The sequence below is a fragment of the Haliotis cracherodii genome, unplaced genomic scaffold (genome assembly GCF_022045235.1).
Source record: "Haliotis cracherodii isolate W230 unplaced genomic scaffold, xgHalCrac1.p SCAF_5, whole genome shotgun sequence".
Taxonomy (NCBI): domain Eukaryota; kingdom Metazoa; phylum Mollusca; class Gastropoda; order Lepetellida; family Haliotidae; genus Haliotis; species Haliotis cracherodii.
The window spans coordinates 9,818,181-9,841,391 of record NW_027266308.1 but is presented as its reverse complement, the minus strand read 5'-3'; the positions used below and the strand labels follow the sequence as shown (position 1 = coordinate 9,841,391).

General features: G+C 39.8%; 1 protein-coding gene across 1 annotated transcript; it reads left to right on the top strand.

Moving 5' to 3' along the window:
• The first annotated feature begins 809 nt into the window (after positions 1 to 809).
• On the top strand, positions 810 to 23,155 carry LOC139443025 (dihydroxyacetone phosphate acyltransferase-like). The gene is made up of 14 exons (XM_071223947.1): positions 810 to 949; positions 5,504 to 5,700; positions 6,448 to 6,624; positions 6,876 to 7,005; positions 8,004 to 8,207; positions 10,328 to 10,479; positions 11,646 to 11,776; positions 12,297 to 12,517; positions 15,405 to 15,662; positions 17,274 to 17,353; positions 17,634 to 17,774; positions 18,121 to 18,332; positions 19,064 to 19,125; positions 20,115 to 23,155. Exons 1-14 carry the CDS (start codon positions 868 to 870, stop codon positions 20,195 to 20,197), a joined length of 2,130 nt encoding a protein of 709 aa, XP_071080048.1. The 5' UTR covers positions 810 to 867; the 3' UTR covers positions 20,198 to 23,155.
• Positions 23,156 to 23,211: the final 56 nt, after the last annotated feature.

Genomic DNA, 23,211 nt, shown 5'->3' with positions numbered 1-23,211 from the left:
AAACAGGGCAGAGTATATTGCTCCATTGAATCTAATATATATTGTACCCTGCAGAGAGTTTACCCAAGAGCCGTTTACGATTGTCGTTAATAAACGGGTCAAATGAATTCAATCGATGTTTAGTCAATTCCATAAATATTATTGTGTTGCATAATATGATGATAATGTGAACCAAAACAAGAACCTAAAGTATGTTTTTAGCCAAGCTTGATGTCGTATAAAATGCAATGTTGTAATACCTACCTCAAAACATATAACAAGAAAATAAGTGTCAAAGACGTCAGCCTGATACATTCCGACCAACCTATTTTCTGACGCATGATTAAACAAATAATTTCGCACCACCAGATACCAAAACAATACAGATGTAAATAGCTAGGATTAATAGCTCAGAATAGTCAAATTCTTCTCTTGGTTCCGAAGTTATCGAAATGATAATTTACATAAACGGTGTTCCCGTACAAAGACGGTCGCCATATTTTTTTCATCAAATGACAATGTATGATAAATAATTAAAAGAGGCCCTCTTCCATTAGAACGTCTGTTACAGTGCGTCACATTGGCATATCCTTCGTGATCAAGCTTTCGTTGTGTCATGTTTGTTTTGATTACTTCATTTATTTATGGACCATAAATATATTTAAATAAATGGAAACAATGTTTTATTGGAAAGATGCTCTGACTATTTCTCTCACAAAAAAAATAAAGTTGTTTTCTAAGTTAGTCAATGTCAACAGACGCTTTTCTGGAATATGGGTTGTACGTTTGTTGGATGGTAAATAGTATTTACCGGTGTCAGGCGATATTAGTGGCCAATGGTCAGGAACTGACGGTAGGGTAGTACGTGAAGTGTTTTGATGCATGTAAATGCAGTATATTAGTTATCAACTGATCACGTCGGTATATGAAACCATGGCAGACCAGTCACGGAATTCCTGGATAAAGAAAGGTAAAGTGAATAATCTCTGGCATTTAGTGTTGGAGGTGTCAACAGATCAAAAAAAAGAAGTTAAGTTTCACTGAGTGAGAGCGACCGGTGTTTGCCAAAATTGCTGTAATAATGTCTGTTATGACTAGCGTCAAAGAGTGTTTCTTGGCAGCGAAATCTGCGTCTACTCACGTGGATTATTGACTCTCTCCATGCTCACATAACTGCAGATAATGATGTATATTTTGTGCATAGATCTTGTGAATAATACGTGCATTATCAACATATTACACTACAGGTGTCTTACATCAGATTTCCATATTGTGTTTATCACCATGGCTATGTTTGTATTATTTGTTTAATTCAGCTTTGCGTCTTTAGAATGTTTTGTATTTATTCTAGTTATTTCAATATCCATTTCACGTAATTTGTCATTATTTGTGTATTTCTCTCTTACCAATGTAGTTTTACCTGATACAATAAAGTATTAGGTGCCACAGCAAACTTTGGATCAACTGCAGTTCTGGGGTTCCTGCTTTCTGGGGTGTTTGAAGTGCTTATATAAATTCTGCACACGTTAGAATGCCAAAGTCGATTTAAGGGCATTTTTTCAGCAAAAATTGTACTAAAAACAGTCGTTTAAGGCGCCATGAATTGCTGTGCAGAGTTGCATCCCTTGGGCACGCCAGAAACCTATGATTGTGGGTTTGAATCCGGGTTTGTCCCGATTATGTTTCTAGGTTTGTCAGCACCATACCCGTGCTTGTGGGTTTCACCGAAGTGGTAAACGTCTGAGACCTGCATCACTTCGGGCTTTCCTCCCACATTATGCTGACACGCCGCGATATAACTGTAATACTGTTAAAAGTGGCGTTAAAACCCAACTCACTCACTCACTCATCCAGTTTTTAGCATGCTTTGTAATGCATTGGGTGTTCAGTCATTCTGTCCCAGGCATCAAACATGTCAAGTCAAACTTCCTGAATAAAGATTATAATAATAATAATAATAATAATAATAATATTACTTGCAGTATTAAAGCTTCAGTCACATTATCAATAATAATGATAATAATAATAATAATACTTGCAGTATTAAGGCTTCAGTCACATCAATAATAATGATAATAATAATGATAATAATATTTGCATTATTAAAGCTTCAGTCACATCATCATAATTATGTATCATACAGTATATACACATGATACAGCCAAAGATTGATTTATATTGTGTGACAAAGCTGTTGATCTTTTTTTCTGCCAAGCTGTGCTGATAATATCAACTGATTGTGACAGGTCTAGTTCTTGCAACAGGTGGTGTTGAGTGATTGAGTATTCTAAAATAAAAAAAGAAGTTATTAACCATATTAAATTGTTAATATTTACCAGCTTCCTGAAACATTTTTCTCAAACACCATGTACAAAATGTACAAAGTAGCAGACCTCAGCTGATACTTCTGTCAGAGCTTGGTGGGGTATCCTAGTGGTTAAGACCCAGCTGAGTTAGAAATTAAGTTTTTGAATTAAGTCAGTAATAAGGTTCTTTGAAAGAGTTGTCATATGCCAATGTAAAAATGGTTTTCCACTAGGACTTGGACTTGAACTAGTGGCACGGCTAACAATGGTTGATTTCAAACAAAATCATTTGGCTTAACAGTCAACATGCTCTGAACATGCTGAAGCTACTAATAATATTTAAAATATCTGGTCCTACTTGCACAAAGCGATCTTAGCGCTAAGATGATTGTAACTCCCATACTTTAACATAGGCCTACAATAGTCTTAGTGCTAAGATTGCTTTGTGCAAATGGGCCCTGGTGAGTTTCTTTTTCTAAAACAAACCTTAGTGATTTAGTGAACACTTTAAAATATGTCTGAAATGGTCCAGTCTGTAGTTTCTTTGCAGAATAGAATATCAGTTTTGTTTGTCTTTCATGCTACAATTGAATTAGTCATACTGTTTTACAGGGATTTATCGAGACATGTTCAGAGTCTGATATTCGGCTCCAAGTCTATGGCAAATGTCATTTAAAAATCCAAAATCGAAATTTTAAATTCCCATTTCATGTTACTATCAATAACTTATAACTAATATTATGGCTAGATTATGTAGAGATAACCGAAATTTCACTGACAACAGGACCAATAAATAGGAAGGGCTTTTAATCCAATCTCATGCTCAAAAATAACCCATGAAGATCCGGGTTAGAATAGGTCTTCAGCAACCCATGCTTGTCGTAAAAGGTGACTATGCATGTAAGAGGCAACGAACGGGATTGGGTGGTCAGGCTCGCTGACTTGGTTGATGCATATCATCATATCCCAATTGCATAGATTGATGCTAATGATGTCAATCACTGGATTGTCTGCTCCAGACTTGATTATTTACAGTTCACCGTCATACAGCTGGAATATTGCTGGAGTGCGGCGTTAATCGACAAACAAACCAACAAATCATGTTAGAATACCGGTACCTCTTGTTAAAAATAATAAACTTAAACAAGAATTGCAGCTTTTTACAAAATGATGATTTTGTTACATAGTTTTATTGCCAGGGGCATTCAGAATCTTGTTTAAATGCCTGCTTTATTGGTATGTCTGAGATACAATATTTCTGTCTTTTACAACCCAGATCTGGTGACCCTGAGGCTAATTAAAAGCTGTGACCTTGCTGTGTCTTGGTGCCTTGAAAGGTTCATCAGTGTGAAGCCTAGTTTCTGCATGGCTTCTGTCTGCCTAACATGAGCTGTATAGATAGTGGGATATATGTCAGATGTGTATCTCAAGTAGCTCATGTCCCCTGATGGCTATGTGACACATGTCACACAATGTGTAGATGAACCAGGCTCAGTTCTCATGCCGCTCTAGCATGTTAAAAGTGTGACTTAAACTTATCAGTTAGAAACTATTTGCCTTGTGGGTTTGTTACTCGATAACCACGATAATAAACCAGCCAAATCACAAGTTTTAAAAAGCACAAAAAATGATGTTTAACATGTTGAATATTTAAGTTATTTAATATTTTCTTTATTTTATTGTTTTTGATTGATTAAGAAAGTTGGAACAAGGTCACCCCTTCCTCACTTTCCGTCCCGTGACAATTTATGAAATAACGTCCATTAATGATGTCAAGCATGTTAAGTTGTAGAAGAGTCATGTGGAATAACCAGTGTTTGAAATATCTGCCTGCCGACTAGCCAAATGCCAGTGACTTTAAAATTGGGCTATTAACATTTATGTAAAACTGGCTCGTCTGTCCAGTTGAAAATTCTAGTCAATACATATTTATCCCTACGAATCATCATGGCAGGTGTGGCGATATTTAATGTCAAAGTCTGTTGTCATTTTGTTTTCATTTCGTACTTTATGGGAAACCCACACAAAGTTGTAAACTGGTCTTTTTGCTATACTCTGATTATGACTGATGTACTTGTACATGAGTTATCATGATGATTGCACTGTGGCGAAAGTCCAAAGAACCAACACAAACATCAGACAAACATCATGAACATAGTGTACCAAGCAGCCAAGCAGCTTTGCCATTGTTCAGTAGACTGCCTCCGTGGTTTAGTGGTAGAGCATCTGCCCGGAGAGCGGAAGGTCCAGGGTTCGATCACCGACCGCGTCATACCAAAAGACGTTACAGGATGGTACTTGTTGTTACCCTGTCTGGCGCTCGGCATTAAGGGGCTAAAACAAGGACTGGTCGGCTCGGAGTCAGTATACTGTGTCTGAGTGGGGTATTCATGTTAAACTGCAGCATGCTATCTCAGTGAGCTAGCACTATATATTAGCATCAGTCTGGCCTAGTACAAGCAGCCACACACACACACACATGCATGAACATCGCTATATAAGTGCAATAATCTTGGACGCGACGTTAAACCCCATTTCACCTCACCTCACGCCATTGTTCAATATAATGGTCTCCAGACTATTTTAATACTTGTTGCAAATGGTGGGCTCCATATCACATGTTGACGTTGTTCATCATTTTCTGTGAAGTGAAATTCTGGGAAAAATCAAAATGTCACTGTCCAAACTACAAAATATGTAGGCTGTACAAAGTAGAGACAATTTATGGATACATGTAGGCTGTAGGCGTAAAGTAGGGCAAGTAAAATATGAAGAGGGCTTGCAACATTATTGTTAACGAGCCTGCCTGGCCAGTGAACTGTGTAGACTAATTCATACACTAGGTATAACCTACATACTTTATTGTACAAGAAACTCACTATACCCAGTGTCCGAAATACCTGCCTGCCTGCCCGACTGCCCATGACTGATAACTTTTCTGTCGGGTTGCATGAAATTTTCCTTCACCTACCCAACTGTCTGGCAGATAATTTTAAGACTATAACTCCTCATGGTCTCTCAAGTAACGATATTATTTCAACTGAATCAAGACACGATTTATATATTTTTTTGCGATTTAATTTTTTTTATTATGTCTAAGTGCAGGCAGGCAATATTTATGGGTCATAAATGCCCGACTATCTTGTTGGATTTTAAAATTATTTCAAATGCTGACTGTACCAGTTTTAACCTGTTTAATCTTTATGTTGTGTTTTCAGATGATCCCAAGCTTGTGTCTGCCAAACACAAGGACATGTTCACAGACTCACTGGAAGACAGGCGACACACCAGTGACGTCAAGTTTGTGTTACGTTCAAGAGACACTCCACAGTTTAAACTGAACAAACCAAGATCCCATGAAGAGATTAAAGAACACGTGCTGAAGAGTGACAGAGTGAAATATGCGATTGATCAGGTGCACTTCCGCTTCTCTGTGACATGTTTAATGAATCTGATTTGCCATTTCCTTGTCAGTAGTGGGGACTGTGGAGTCACTATTGCAATAGTTGCAATAGTTGTCAACTATTGAAATAGCATTAATGGTGATTATATTAATCCATGTAACAGAAATGAATAAAATATTGCTGAACACCTCAAAGTCAGACATTTTCCCCCTGTGGCAACTCAAACCAAAGGGAAATAACTCTAGTCTCAAACTGTTTTGTTTGTCAATAAATGCTGTACTCAGCAATATTCCAGCTATATGATGGCGGTCTGTAAATAATCAAGTCTGGACCAGACAATCCAGTTAATCATGTCATGAGCATCGATCCACACAATGTGGATCGATGACATGCTTCAACCAAGTCAGCGAGCCTGATCACCCGATCCCCTTAGTCGCGTCATAGGGCATAGTTGCCTTTTACGACAAGCATGGGTTGCTGAAGACCTATTCTACCCCGGATCTTCACGGGTCCAAACTGTTGTAATACATGCTAATCAGGTGTGGAATTTGACTGTAAAAATTGTAGCTTTTTCAAGTTTATATGTTTTTCAAAACAAGTTAAAGAAGAACCAGCTTGACCAAATAGATTAAAAATGTATTGAATACCCAAAGAAAACTATCAACACCCAAATATAGTAAATATTCAATGACTAAAACAATGGAACCCTGCACTATTAAAGGCAGCGTTAAAACCATACTCACTCACTCTCTCACTAGGTGTGCCAGGAGACCCAGCTGCCGGTGTCCGAGGTGACGGAGCAAGCCGAGGCGGTGCTGGAGGAGATGGCACACACTCTCAGGATGGGGGCTATCCGGGGCTTCGCATTCTTCCTGGTTAAGACCCTCAAGCAGCTGTATCGACGGATCTACATCAACGAGGAAGGGGTTCAGAGGGTAAGTGACATCCACAGAGTAAAATAACCACATTCCACCTGTTTTATTATCATTTTATTTCAAGGTTGTGATGGACTTCTCTACTAATATTCAGATTTCAGACATCTTTCAACTGAAACTGTGTGAATCATATGTCAAATGTTCTCTGCATTTTTGTCAGTCAACAATTTCACAATTAGGTTGTGGTAACCATGGTAACCTTAGGATAAGAAAAAATTATAATATTTAGTGTTTTCCCCGATTGTGTGCAGGTGCGGAGCGTGATGAAGGAGTACCCGGTGTTACTGATGCCCAACCACCGCAGCTACATGGACTTCCTCCTCATGTCCTATGTCTTCTACAGCTACGACCTCCCCCTTCCTGTCATCGCCTCCGCCATGGGTATGTGTCTGCCCTCAGTCTACCATCCAATCTTTACATCACAGTGTAAAAATATTTACAACATGTAAAGTGCCACCTTTATTAATTCCATTAGGAACTGCCTGTTTATGTTCGGTATTAAGGTACAGAAATCTACCCATCCAAACAAGACTGTAGTTACTTTAGTACATTAATTACTCTCATGAGCTCCTTGTTCCATTTTCCAGTTTTTGATATTTGAGCTAATATCATGGTTCTTTTGGGGGGCTGTGTATTGGCAAAACAGTTGTATTGCAATTTATTGCAGTATAGGTAAATGTATTGTGATGCGTATTGCGATATATTGAGAGCTAAGTGTTTGACAGTGACTGACACAGGTTCAGGCCACACATTTTATATTTTTCGTTTAATGGGCCTGCCAACTCTCCTGAAAAGCAGCTGGAAAAGAAATAAATTAATATCTTATGTCTCCCGCTTGTAATATAGATACTGTATAGGCTTGTTATACAATTTAAAATGTTGTATATAGATTCCATGTCTACATCACTGTCAGTGATTGAAAAAGCCAGCTGCAGTTTAAAACTACATCAGAATGACTTTCATATCAGTTAATGAATGATTGACATAGCTATTTATTCTTATATATTTTTTTTTATCGACTTTATGTGGAAAAGCTGTAATAGATCTGTGAAACATAAAATTACAAAAAGTGTGGCCTAAAGTAAATATTGCTCAGTATGATCAGCTGCTGCCATTTTGTAGTCATGGATACAGGGAGATAATACTGTGAGGGAGATACACCAGTACTACCCTGCAGTCGGATTGTTTTTGGGGTGGTCGGGTAGCCTAGTGGTAGCCAAGGTTCGATTCCTGCGATGGGTACAATGTGTGAAGCCCATTTCTGGTGTCCCCTGCCGTGATATTGCTGGAATATTGCTAAAAGTGGCGTAAAGCCTTATTTGCTCGCTCGCTCTGGTTGTTTTGCCCTACAGTACTCAATGTAATGTTTCCGTCTCCAGATTTCATGGGCATGAAGTTTGTGGGGTTGTTGTTGCGTAACTCTGGGGCCTTCTACATCCGTCGCAGCTTCGGCGACGACCAGTTGTACTGGGCAATATTCACGGAGTATGTACAGACTCAGATCTGTAACGGCGACCATCCCATCGAGTTCTATGTCGAGGGGACAAGGAGCAGGACCTCCAAGTCGTACCCTCCAAAATTTGGTGAGATATTCTATTGCTTTTTGTTAGAAGTAACTTGATTGGATCTGGTGGTCACTCTTGACTTGGTTGATTGTTTGTACTCCTACTCCTGCTCATAATATCAACCACTTTGGGGGCATGGTTGGCCCAGTCGTCTAAGGCGCCGCAATTCGCTGTGCAGAGTTGCATCCCTTGGGCACGCCAGAAACCTATGATTGTGGATTCGAATCCCGGTTAGTCCCGATTATGTTTCTAGGTTTGTCAGCACCATGCCCGTGCTCGTGGGTTTCACCGAAGTGGTAAACCTCTGAGACCTCCATCACTTCGGGCTTTCCTCCCACACTAAGCTGACACGCCGCAATATAACTGTAATACTGTTAAAAGCAACGTTAAACCAAACACACTCACTCGCTCAACCACTTGCCTTGGCTTGAATGTTTACTGGCCACTGTGATAGAGCTGGAATTTTGCTAACTGTATGGAAAAACATGTTACAGCAGTGTTTGCACTGGCTTTTGAAACCAGATGGACTGGCAACTCTAAAAATTACCAGTCCCCACTAATTTTTGTCAGTCCCAACTTTCAGCATATATAAAAACGTATGAAAATTACCTCGTTTTAAATCAGTCAACTTCGTGTTCAATGCAATGATGTCATCTATGAAGTAACTTAGTTAAATCTACACGTCACAAGTTTTTCTTTTTTTAAAATATTTCGAGGCTAAGTCACCACAAATATATATTTAACCTCAAAGCAAAGCAAAATATTATTTCCTTGTACTAAAAAAGACATGGGGAAACCCTGATGGTAACACACAAGCTGAATTTGTTTTAAAAAAAAACTTTTTAGAATATCGCCAATGTTTGTTCAACAGCAAAGCTTTATAAGGTACTTTATTTGCCACAGGGACTGGCAGTCACATGAATTACCGGTCCAAGCCTAATTATACTGGTTGAAAACTGGTAATTACCGGTAAACCGGAACACTGGTTATAGTATGCTTGTCATTTTGGGATTGCTGGTGAGAATTGGAATAACAACCCATGCTGGTCGTAAGAGGCGATTTATGTATGGATGATTAGACTCCTTGACTTGATTGATTGTGTGTCAACATACCCCAAGGCATGGATCATTGCTTACGATATCAATCTCTGGATTACAGGCCGCCATCATACAGCTGGAATATTGCTAAGTGCAGTGTTAAAAGACAAACAAAACAAACAAACAATCTTAGATTGAGATAGGGTGTCCATTCATTGATTGGAACCCGTGAAGATTCTGGGTAGAGAATAGGTCTTCAGCAACCTATGCTTGCTGTAAATGGCGACTATGCTTGTCGTAAGAGGCGACTAATGGGATCGGGTGGTCAGGCTCGCTCTCTTGGTCCCAATTGTGTGGATTGATGCTAATGAAGTCAGTCATTGGATTGTCTGGTCCAGACTCGATTATTTACAGTCTGCTGTCTTATAGCTGGCCTAAAAAAAACAACAAACAAACATTGCTTGACATATACTGCTGTCTTTATATTGCATGAGACCTGTGAAGATTCTGGAACAGAACAGGTCTTAAGCAACCCATGCTTGTCCTAAAAGGCGACTAACAGGATCGGGTGGTCAGGCTCGCTAACTTGGTTGATGCATGTCATCATATCCCAATTGTGTGGATCGATGCTCATGATATTAATGACTGGATTGTCTGGTCTCGATTATTTACAGACCGCCGTCATACAGCTGGAATATTGCTGAGTGTAGCATTAAACAACAAACAAACCAACCAATCATATTGCATCAGTGTGCATGAAATGCTTGTTAAATGAACAGTATAAATAATGCTAAGCAAGGTACAACTTTTCAGAAGATATAAATAGCTGAAGATTTATTTCAATATTAAACATACAATCAACACTCTTTAAGTCGGTTCAAGTAAAAAGCCAGAAGCATATACATACCTGTTTTTTTTAATAACCGACTATGTCATCAGAAATCCATTGATGATCAGGAAAGGATAAATCTTCAGTATCTAGTTATCCACATGATCAAGATTCATGATTCTGAATCTACTTGTAGTTATTGTGTATATTCTGCTGAGTCAATTAGATGAATTTGCTGTAACACCTGTGGCTTGGCATTGTTTGGTCGCCAGGTATGTTATCGGCGGCGCTGGAGCCGTACTTCAAGTCACACATCCCCGACATCATGGTGATCCCCGTCAGTGTCAGCTACGACCGCATCTTGGAGGAGTCACTCTATGCATATGAGCTGCTGGGGGTCCCCAAACCGAAGGAGTCTACCTCTGTAAGTACTGCAGATATACAAACACAAATAGTCACCATACTCTTGATTTGACCATGTTTATGAGACAGTAAATACAGTAAACTACTGTTATAACGAACTCAAAGGGACTACTAATTTTAGTTCGTTATAACCGTAATTCGTTATAAGCATATATACAGCATAACGACAGCATATAGTCGTGACTAAAAAGTGAGTTCGTTATATCCGTAGTTTACTGTACTTCTATATCAAGTGAAGCAGAGAACATTTTTGTGAGTTAAAGAGAATTAACTGACTATAAAAGTCCAGTTTCCACCCTTGCCGAATTAGGCTGGAATTTCCAGGCTTGTGTGTAGCGCCACCAGTGGCTATTACAAGTTATGTCCCTTTTATGTACCTGCTCTTGACCAAGCAGATTCCACTTTTCATATCACTTGCAATGGCTTCAAACAAAATGGCGTCCAGTCAAGACGATCTGATCACTTATCAAAATCTATATTGTAACAAAACGAGTCTTACCCTGCGAAGTGCAGCAAATTACATGCAGCGGCACACATGCTTTGCAAATCCTGCAGTCGGACGAAATCTTCACATTGAGATCCATGTTTTTGAACTGAATGTCTAGTTCGTTTTGCAAGTTTGATTGGACTATGCATGGACTCGTTAGTTCAGCCAAAATGTAACTTCGGAATTCCAAAATGGGTGGAAACTGGACCTTCCTTTATAGTCTGTAAATCCCCTTGCCTCGGGAGGATGAGCAGAGAAATAGTCTCTGTATGAGCAGAGAATATACTGAATATTATTGTAAACATTATTATTATTATTGAATGAAATTTTGAATATAATTAATAAAATATATTTCAAACATTAGTCCAGATAAACAATGAACAATTTTTTTACCAGATATTATAATAATAGAATTAAAATGCGTACTTCATTTCAGATTTGTTGACTTGTATTTCCGGTGTTACGTGATCGCGGTGATCACCTGTTAATGTTTTCTGAGATTGGGGGAAAACATCGTTTCTTTGGAATACATGAGTTTATCAAAAATGTTAGTAAATTTTGGGAGCCATGCTTTACCATGGGCTATAAGCAAGTTAGCGCTATATTGACCACTGTAGTAAGCATACTAACTGTTATTGTCAAAATATTAATTGACATCTGTCCACTAACTCTATTTCCAGGGTCTTTTGAAAGCTAGAAGCATTTTAGCTGAAGATTTTGGCAATGTACATATTTTCTTTGGTGAGCCGGTCTCAATACGAAAATTTGCTGATGGGAAGTTGGATAGAAGTTCCCACAACCTGGCTCCGAGGTGAGTCAACAGATATGACACACTGGCTGGTAACTTATGTGGTTCTGATAGGAGTGTTATCAGAAAGAAAACTCTGCCTGACAATATACAAGTAAAAAGATTCCATTTTTAGATTGAATTTTTGATGACTGAAATTGGGAAACAACTAATCTAGAGATATGACATAATATTGCACACTCATGGTATTTCAGTTTTGTAAATATTTTATCCAAAAAGGGAAAAGGAAATATTTTACATATAGGCGGTAGGTTGACCTAAAGTATGTCTTTTATTTACTCCCGATGCACGCCGTTTGAGTTGCACACTGAACACAGAAATATACCAGTAGACATCCTAATCCCAACTGTCAGCAGGGACCTGGTCTAGAGTATCATTGTACGATCATGACTTGGGTTATTGCTGACACTGTCCCTCGTCTGATGTAATGTCTACCTTATGTCTCTCGACACCATGATATTACTGGAATACTGTTCAAAGCGGCATTGAACTCCACTCACTCACTCACTCACTCTCTATGCAGGTACATTGCAAGTCTGACAACTGAGGAGCAACGACTCCTGCAGCGTTTCGGGCACAGCATTGTGTTGCGGCACCAGAAAAACATGGTTATCTCCCCTTGGTCCCTGATCGCTGCAGTCTTGATGCAGAGTCCCAATGGTGTGTCAGTCAGACAGCTGGTGAGAGAAGTGGACTGGCTGAAGAGACAGGCATCCAACCTGGGAGCATATATCGACTGGCCATGTATGTCACAATTTTCAGTTTATAGACTTTAATTAAGGTCAGTACCTGGCCATGTATGTCATGCTGTACAATAATAGACTTCTATGAGGTCAATACTAAACAATTATAGACAATAATAGACTTCTATGAGGTCAATACTAAACAATTATAGACAATAATAGACTTCTATGAGGTCAATACTAAACAATTATAGACAATAATAGACTTCTATGAGGTCAATACTAAACAATTATAGACAATAGTAGACTTCTATTAGGCCAATACTAAACAATTATAGACAATAATAGACTTCTATCAGGCCAATACTAAACAAGTATGGATTTTGTATTCGGCCAATACTAAACAATAATAGACTTTGTATGAGGTCCATACTATACAAGTATAGACTTTGTATTCGGCCAATACTAAACAATAATAGACTTTGTATGAGGTCAATACTATACAATTATAGACACTGTACCTGTTTTTATGGAAATGGGAAAAGTAATATTGACCAAGGATGAAGTTATGTTGCTTGCTTTTTTCTTCAGGACCATAAATACAGTCTATAAGTGTGTTATTTTATTGAGACAACCCATCAGACTGTGTAAGCTACAATAATGTTACAAGATTCCAACCAACGGGGAAATGACTCGCTTAGGTTGGGGGAATACCACTTCCTGATAATTCCAATTTTATTTTTAGTAAGTTATCAAAACTGACTTGGAGTGAATATTTTCATCGAATGACATGTGACTGCCACTCAACCAGTGAATATGGCAAAAGTCTTTGCATACCATAATAAAAGGTGTTGCAGTGTAGTGAAATACAGCACTAAGCAAAATCTTTTAAACACTGGCCAGGGGTACATGGGCTCAAACATGTAAGGTACTGGGGTATAATGTGCAGAGTTGTGTCCCTTAGGCTTGTCAGAATCCTATGATTGTGGGATTGAATCCAGGTTTCATTCTGATAGTTTCTTGGTTTGTCTGTGCCATACCTGTCCTTGTGGGTTTCACCAAAGTGGTGAAGTCCTGCATCACTTACCTCCTACATGAAGCTCACACACCTTGGTATGACAGACATACTGTTCGGAGCAGAGTTAAACCAAACTCACTCACTTATAAACAAAATGATAAACAGTAATGCTTCTGTGGTTGGTTCAAGTTGTGGCTCATCAAACCTGAAGGCCTGTGTTCTGTTCCCAACACAGGTATTTTGTTTAAGAAGGCGTAATACCATACTCACTGGCTTCATCTCTCACCATCTTCCCATGTATGTCAGTGTTTTGTTTAAGAAGGCGTAATACCATACTCACTGGCTTCATCTCTCACTATCTTCCCATGTATGTCAGTGTTTTGTTTAAGAAGGCGTAATACCATACTCACTGGCTTCATCTCTCACCATCTTCCCATGTATGTCAGTGTTTTGTTTAAGAAGGCGTAATACCATACTCACTGGCTTCATCTCTCACTATCTTCCCATGTATGTCAGTGTTTTGTTTAAGAAGGCGTAATACCATACTCACTGGCTTCATCTCTCACTATCTTCCCATGTATGTCAGTGTTTTGTTTAAGAAGGCGTAATACCATACTCACTGGCTTCATCTCTCACCATCTTCCCATGTATGTCAGTGTTTTGTTTAAGAAGGCGTAATACCATACTCACTGGCTTCATCTCTCACCATCTTCCCATGTATGTCAGTGTTTTGTTTAAGAAGGCGTAATACCATACTCACTGGCTTCATCTCTCACCATCTTCCCATGTATGTCAGTGTTTTGTTTAAGAAGGCGTAATACCATACTCACTGGCTTCATCTCTCACCATCTTCCCATGTATGTCAGTGTTTTGTTTAAGAAGGCGTAATACCATACTCACTGGCTTCATCTCTCACCATCTTCCCATGTATGTCAGTGTTTTGTTTAAGAAGGCGTAATACCATACTCACTGGCTTCATCTCTCACTATCTTCCCATGTATGTCAGTGTTTTGTTTAAGAAGGCGTAATACCATACTCACTGGCTTCATCTCTCACTATCTTCCCATGTATGTCAGTATGTTTGACATAAGTTTAAATAAATGTTAGGCACACAATAAAATGAGCTTGTCCATTTCCTGATCTTAAACACAATTATTTTCATGTAAATTCTTCTGAATTTAATTTTTTTCTGTATATGTCAATGAAGCATGTGATATTATCTCAAAGTTAGCCATCTTGCCCTCACTCCAAGCACTGTAGGGTGGTCGGGTAGCCTAGTGGTTAAAGCGTTCGCTCGTCACACCGATGACCCGGGTTTGATTCCTGCGATGGGTACAATGTGTGAAGCCAATGTCTGGTGTCTATTGCTGGAGTATTGCTGAAAGTGGCGTAAATCCCAAGCACTGCCGAGTGAACATGTTTATTGTGTTGTTGCCTAGCATCATAGGGTTCTCTAAACATAAGTCCTTGTTTAGCCAGATGCATTCAATCAAGATATTGAAGAGGTTGTGATACACTGTGACATCAGTGAAAAGGGAATTCCATTGCATCCTTAGTCACATGTTCATCCTTAGAAATTCTTTTTTTGTAAGATTTGTCATTTTTCATTCGTCCTCAGAGGTTGGAGCTAGTCCTGCGTAAACAAGATACAAATGTTTACAATGGTTACATTTTCTGTCAGTTTTATTCTGTTAAATTTGAAGCAAAACTGAAGCATTAAGAACTGGTTCAGAATTACAGCCCTCAATTGCTACTAGTCAGTGAAGACTACCATTATTGGATATTTGCTTGTACTCAACACAATTTAGTGGTCTCTGAATTTCGAATGCTGCATGTTATTTCAGGTCTTCTGTTTGGGTATCACTTGAAGACTTTCTTTAAGTACTTTTTCAAGTGTAATATCTGTGTAATATTCCAATCCTTTCTTCAGCCAATGAGAATGCAGAAACAATCATCCGTGCCAACCTTGTCCTGCACAAGAACATTGTGTGTGTGACCTCGGAGGATGTGGTGGAGCTGATGGCTGTCTCCTTCCCGCCCACCGTCAAGCGGCAGGACGAGCTGATGATGACTGCTGCGCAGCACCTGATGCTGTCCCTGTACCGGAACCAGCTGATGCATGTGTTTGTGCGGGTGGCCCTGATAGCTGTGTGCATCAACTCCTGTGAGGAACCGACTCTCTCGGTTGGTAAGTGCAATATATTGTTCTCATATTTCTGACATTGTTGTACTGCTGCCCCAACTCTCTCACTCACTCACTACCTCACTCACTACCTCACTCACTCACTCACTCACTCAGTTGGGATAGCCTCTTCAGTGTTTGAAGTTAAGGGTGGTCCTGGGGTCCTTCAGATTTGCTGCTGTAGTATTTAAGTCGACTTCACGAGGCAAGTTGACCAAAAGGGGGGATAATCAGCCAACCATTCTATCATTGACAGTTCCCACCCTTGCCAAACTAGGCTGGAGTTTCTGGGGTCGATCGTAGCGCCACCAGTGGCTATTACATGTTATGTCCCTTCTATTGACCAGTCAGATTCCATCACTGATGTCAGCTGCATTTGCCTCGAACAAAATGGCAGCACCCAGTATAAAAGATCTGTTAGATAATCAAGATCCATATTGTAATAAAACAAATCTTACCCCGTGAAGTGCATCAAATCACTTGAGCACCTGGATTAAAAACATGAAAAGATTTGCAACATGTCTGTCGATGCCCAGTTGGTGATACACATGCTTTGCAAATCCTACAGTCGACCAAAATCTGCACTTTTGAAATCCATGTTGTTTACGAACCAGATGTCTACTTCTTTACGCGATTTTGATTGGACTATGCACAGACTCGTTACTCAAGCCAAAATGTAACTCAGGAATTCCAGCCTAGTTCAGCAAAGGTTGGAAGTGGACTTTTATCCAATCAGTTAACTCCCTTGACTGGCGAAAATGTATTTAAGGCCAAGGACACTCTTAAGTTTCAGCTTTTAACGCTACAGTTATGATAAGGACCACTTGACTTTCATGCTTAATTTTGAACACTGCTCTTGGTGTGAAAGTTGAGGTCATGCAGGGGTCCACTCCTTGTAAGGTGACGGTGATTTAATCCCATTGTTTCTGTACCTGTACAATCTACTTTCTCCCTGACTGTTGGGATTCAAGGGCAATATATACCCTGGACTTTATGCACGTAGAGTAACCAGCACATGGGGATTCCAAGTAAGGACTCTTCCCCAGCAACCGGCGACCAAATGGACCGGGTGGTCAGGCTCGGTGACTTAGCTGATAGCTTGTCCTCATACTATGGCGATGTGGATCGTTGCTCACAACATCAATCACTGGATTGCCTGGTCCAGATTCAATTGTTACCATGTTGCCTTCAAATAGCTGGATTATTGCTGTGTTTGGTGTTAAACAACAAACAAACAATGTGCATCATCCTACCCGAGGGTGTGGCTTGTTGCTTGTGCTAGTATTAATTGGTTCAGATTTTAGTACATACAGTCAGCCATGATGATGTGGTTGAAAACAATATTCTCTGACAGTCAGAAGCCAATGCTATAGGAGTGTATTTATGGAGGCTTTAAGGTTTCATCAATCCATGTCAATGACTGAATCAATAAGGTCACTGTTGATAGACTTGATTTTCTCACATCCAAGCACCTTCCAGGTTCTATAGTCACACTGCGCCATGTTCCAGAAAGTTGTTGAAAATGTGAAGTGTGAAACTTGTGCTAATAATCTCTGATTCTCTTAGTTTTTTAAAAAGCTGGAACAATTTCTGTACAGTTTGTGCCCTGTATTACAGAGAAGATGTTTGAGGGGTACTCCTTCCTGGAGAGACTGCTGAGCAAAGATTTCATCTTCCTGCCAGGGGACGCCAAACAGGTGAGACACTGATCTATGCCTGGTTATGTCCAGGATGATGCTGTGATGTGTTTGGGCAAAATGTTTTTTGAAGCTGGAAACTTTGTTCTAGGGCATTTCCACCCAAGGAAGAAATGCATTGTGTGAGATAATATAAGTATATAAAAAAAATATACAATTTATTTTTAAATTTTCAATGTTGGTATACCAGGTACTATACATGTTGTATTTCCTCACTAGTTGAAGACATTTGTAGCCTTCCAGTTGATGTAGTGTCTAACAGTAGCTGTTGTAATTGCAGGACTTTGACCACGCATTGGCCACCCTGATCCACACTAGTGGCGTCATTGTTGAGGGTGGTGAGGTCCAGGTGAAGAGATCCACCAACAAGTGCACCACCTTCTACAGTCAGATGTTCGAACCCTTCATCCTCGGCTACTGGGTAGGTATGATCTGTGTCGGGATGGACGTGGACTTTGATAGTCAAGGATCGTCCGTAAACGACACCTTCCATGTATATAAACTTAACACCAAAAGAAACATAGAAACATGTAGAGAAGTGTGTACATTATTTTTTATCATGATATGCTGCACATGATTTTCAAACTTTAGACACTAATCCTGTTTGAGACAAATTGTGCATCTTGAATCATGGGTCACATATGTGATGCGTTCATGAGCATCAGTTCACACAACATGCCAGTATGTTTGTTTGTGCATCAAACCAATCTAATATTTCTTGAATATGAGTAAATTTTCATATTATTATTATTATTTTTCCCTACCAGATCATGTGCCGGTACCTGTTATCCATGACCCCCGGGGTCAATGGAAAACCATTGGCCCGACCCCCAAAGGTCATGACCCGAGAAGCCCAGCTGTTGAGTGCACGTCTCCTCCGTGATGGGACGATCAAATATCACGAAGTGCTCTCCCTTGACATGATGACCAACGCACTTCACTCGCTGTTCATTATGGGAGCAGTCCGCAGAGAGAAAAGGTACATGTAAACTTCAACAGAAGGGCTTGGGCCCAGCAAATAAATTTTGAGACAAGCAGGGTAACAATAGCTGTAATTCATTACATCTGATATATATATTGCCTTCTCTGAAAAGACAATCTCAGCATTTGACTATCGTGTTTGTTTAAGTGTGTGCCAGTTTGGGAGGGGTTGTGAGGTAGCCAAGTGTGGGGTCGCTCGACATGCCAAAGACCTGGCTTCGATTCCCCACATGGGTACAATGTGTGAAGCTCATTTCTGGTGTCCCCCGCGGTGATATTGCTGGAATATTGCATAAAACAATACTTACTCACTCAACCGTTCATGGCTGGTAACTTTTCTGTCAGGTTGCATGAAATATTCCTTTACCTACCCGACTGTCTGGCAGATAATTTAAAGCCTACTTATGTATTCAGTTTTATTATAACTCCTTGTAGATTCTCAAGTAATTGTTAGCATTATTTCATCTGAGTCAAGATGCGATTTATGATGTCTGAAGATGGACAGGCAACATTTATGGGTCACCAGCCTGACTGTCTTGTTGGGTTGTAATATTATTTCAAACATTGATGGTATCCCAGAGCTAGATTGAACCCTACCTTTACCAGTGCTTCAGCTTGTTGCTGATGTTCGGTGTATATTTGACTGCTGAATTTGTTGATTTTGAGGACATTCTCTTCCATCTGTTCTTCCATCTTCCATCATCTCAATATTCTCAACCCTCGTTTCAGGGATGGTGTGACGTACAGTTTCCCTAACATGGTTCCACTGTCCAAAATCACAGATGAAATTGGTGAGTGATGATGAACCTGTCCTTGCATTATCAGTGCTCAGTGCGTTGACCTCAACATTGTTCCAGACGGAGTTATTCATAGGCCCTGTGATATTGCTAGACTATATAATATACTCCTGACAGCAGGCTTTTACATCAAAACAAACTAGCTTGCCTGCTTCAGGGCTCCCTGCTGTCTGAGTCCCTCACACACCTGGGTATTCCATGTCAGCAGAGGTCCCAACAACCTACGCTTGATGTAAGAGGCAGCTAAACGTTTACAAAGCGATCTTTGCGCTAAGGTGATTGTAATTCCCATACCTTAACCTAGACTTACGGTGGTCGAGGTGCTAAGGTTGTTTTGTACAACGGAACCCTGGTGGTCATTCTTGGTGACTTGATTGACTGCATGTCTTTGTGCCCCTGAATCATGGGACATTGAACATAGTATTAATCTCTGGTTTTACTGGCCCAGGCTCAATCATTTACAGGTTGCTGTCATGTAGCTGGAATATAAAACTACCAGCGATAAACTATCTGAGACGTAGCTTATGGGGGTGCAACGATACATCAAGGTCACAATACGATATGTATCGCTATACTCATATTTACGCCAGATCACATGGAAATTTCTTGACAATTAATATTTTAGAGCAGGGTCCAAGGGAACAGCTTGCTAAAGACACATGTTCGTAAAGGCTGGTTTTAGTCGTCAACTTGAAAGGCTAATTACAACACTTTTTTCAATATTTGATTGACAAAAACGCTGAGAAGGGGTGGGGATCATTAAACGAGTAGTAAGTAATATATTTTAGAAAGTATCATCTTGTCTAAAAAAATCGTGGATCGTATCAACGCAAGAAACTCACAATGCACTGATGTGTCGTTTCACTCCTTGTGTCTGACACTCCCATACAGTAAAACTCTGATGCAATGACATATATTCTAGAATAGGCAACAGAGATGCTGTTCTTGTACCAGGTGAAACACTATTTTCATATCTGTTTCAGCCAAATTTGTTGATGTTCCACCACTGCCCTCCGTCAGCATCAATGTAGATGCCAAGACCGTCACTGTCAACGCCAAACTGTAGTCCATGGTGACAAGTACTTGAAAGTATTTAATCCATTCATGGAAAGCAGTGCATGGAAAGCAGTGCATGGAAGCATTGAGCGCAGTTCATGGAAATATTGAGCGCAGTTCATGGAAATATTGAGAGCAGTGCAGGAAGCATTGAGAGCATCACATGGAAGTATTTTGGAACATTTCATCAACTGTGTCTTGGAAGTATTGAAATCTATGTCCTGAAGCATCTTGAATCAGGAGCTCCAGTGGGTTCATGGAGGGAAGCATTGTGTCAATTTGGATTTTACCTGGCTCAATATCTGTGATATGTACATTTCTAAGCATATTGATCCTGGGGGATATTTCTCAGCTGTGGCCAGTTGAGTGATGCTCTACTCGATTCATTCAAGCATTGCAGATCATGCAGTGGTGAAACTGTCTTTCAGCACACAGAAACACAAAGTTGTATTTAAATAGAAGTCATATGATGAGAGGCCAGTGTTCTCCATTATCAACTGTATTATGCTTCCAATCTTCTGTCATTAATACCTTGACCCATTTACCACCATAGCTTTGTGTCAGAGGTGCCATCACAATCGCAAACTCTCTTATTACTATGTCATTGATACCAGACTCTAGTTACCAGCACAGAATTTCTCTCGCTCATGAACATGAAACCAACAACCAATCAGAATATCTCTTCTTTATGGGAGTTGTGCATAGATTTGTGGCCTCTATGTATTTTATGCAATCAGGGGGCTGTTATGACTTGGGATATAAGAGGAGGGCAAAGTCTTATGCTTTTAGGCGTTTCCAGTTTTTGAGATGCTATTTGAGACATAAGCAACAAATCGATTCAAGAACTGGTAATAACAATCTTAAAAGACTTTGATGAGAGTGCTATTTTTACTGGAGTGTCACTTGAACCAGGATCCAAACAAAGCTATGGTTGTGCATGGATCCAGGCTCTTTGGAGTCCCACCAGTCCAGAACTGTCATGGTTCCTGCCGAATGTTCTCACATGGGTTGAAGCCGGAGTGAGGCACGTCCACCACATTCAATTACTCTTCGTACAACACTCCAGTATTTGCAGTACTCTCAACTGCTAAAACAGCATTTAGATCTTAAGTACGGATATGAATACCACAAAGTATTGAAATCATGATTTTGAGGCTGAAGTGTTTTATTTTTGTTGGTCCTTCTGTCGGTATATATGACTGATAACATGTCAGTATTGTGACTGAATAATATACTACTCAAAAGAAGTTAAGGATCACCCGAATCTTTCATATTGGTAATGTTAATCTATCTTGGCATGAGAGATTAACTATTGTAATATGAAAGAATCAGGTGATCCTTAACTTCTTTTGAGTAGTATATTTGTAAGTTTTCTGATTTTGTTTATGACGATGATGAGCATCATAATGAGGAGACTAGGGCAATGATGATGATCACCTTGTCATGAGTACCGTATTGTGAAATGTGGTCATTCATGGATATGTTTGAAGATAATTGTGCTACCCTGCCTGGTGCTCGACATTATCAGGATTAAGCAAGCGCTTGGAGTCAATATATTGTGAGTGGGGTATCCATGCTAAGATATGGCATATCCTGGCAAGACTAGAACAATCAGCCACACACATGCATGCATATCACTATGTTAGTGCAATAATCGGTAACGCAGCATTAATCCCCATTTCACCTCATCTCATTTATGAGTTTGTTTTGTTTGTTTGTTTGTTGTTTAACGCCACACTCAGCAATATTCCAGCTATTTGACGGCGGTCTGTAAATAATCAAGTCTGGACCAGACAATCCATTGATTGACATCATGAGCATCAATCCATGCAATTTGGGTCGGTGACACACATCAACGAAGTCAGCGACCACCCAATCCCGTTAGTCGCCTCTTACGACAAGCATGGGATTGTGAAGGCCTATTCTGACCCGAATTTTCACTGGTTTCATTCATTCATTCATGAGTGAGTATGTATGGTTTAACGCCGCTTTTAGCAATATTCCAGCAATATCACGGCGGGGGACACCACAAATGGGCTTCACACATTGTACCCATGTCGGGAATCGAACCTTGGTCTTTGGCATGACGAGCGAACGCTTTAACCACTAGGCTACCCAACCGCCCCAATCATTCATGAGTACAAGATATTGTACTCAAAAGAAGTTAAAGAACACCACAATTTTTTCATATTACTACATTGCTATAATGTCATACTTCATTTTGCATCCTTTTTTGAAAATGATTTTAGTTTTGAAATCCATTTTTTTTAATCCATTTTTTGTTATTCTGTTGTTATCTATCATGTCTGTGTAACCGCATGCTGTTTTCTTCCAATCCTGTTATGTTCTTGTTTGAATAATTAACATCAGTTGTTTTTTAGATGCCATCATCGCTTGTGAGTCTTCGCCAGTCTTCATGACTGTGTCAGGGTAGAAGCATACGCTACATGGAAGTAGTCAGACAAAAATAAATCATGCTTATATATGTGGTCATGTGGTGACACTTTATTGTCAGAAATTTCCACTACCCAAGCATCCTACTCTCAGTTATAGTTTAAACTGAAACCGTATGACGTGATGAAAATGAATTCATCAGAAATGGATAAGTAGAATTCTGATTTGCCACATAACAAGACTGGCATGTTTGTGTGGTTTCCTTAACTGTTGGGGACGCAGGTGGCCCAGTCGTTTTAAGTGCAGTGCCAGTGCAGAGTGGCATCCCTTGGGCGTGACAGAAGTCGATGAATGTGTGTTCTGTTACTAGGTTAGTCAGCATCATACCCGTGCTCATGGGTTTCACAAAAGTGGTCCATGTCTGAGACCTGCATCACTTTAGGCTTTCCTCCCACATCGAGATGACATGTTGTGATACTGAAATACTGCTCAAGGTGGTCTTACACTCAACTGACTTTCTCACTCACTCACTCACTCACTCACTCACACACTCACTCACTCACTCACTCACTCACTCACTGGTCTTACACTCAACTCACTCGTCTTACACTCAACTCGCTCACACACACA

Excerpts from the sequence above, each read along its gene's own strand:
- LOC139443025 (XM_071223947.1), top strand. The coding sequence starts at position 868 with ATGCAGTATATTAGTTATCAACTGATCACGTCGGTATATGAAACCATG. Across the intron at positions 6,625-6,875 it reads ACGAGGAAGGGGTTCAGAGG|GTGCGGAGCGTGATGAAGGA; the intron begins GTAAGTGACATC and ends GATTGTGTGCAG. Across the intron at positions 17,775-18,120 it reads CCTTCATCCTCGGCTACTGG|ATCATGTGCCGGTACCTGTT; the intron begins GTAGGTATGATC and ends TTTCCCTACCAG.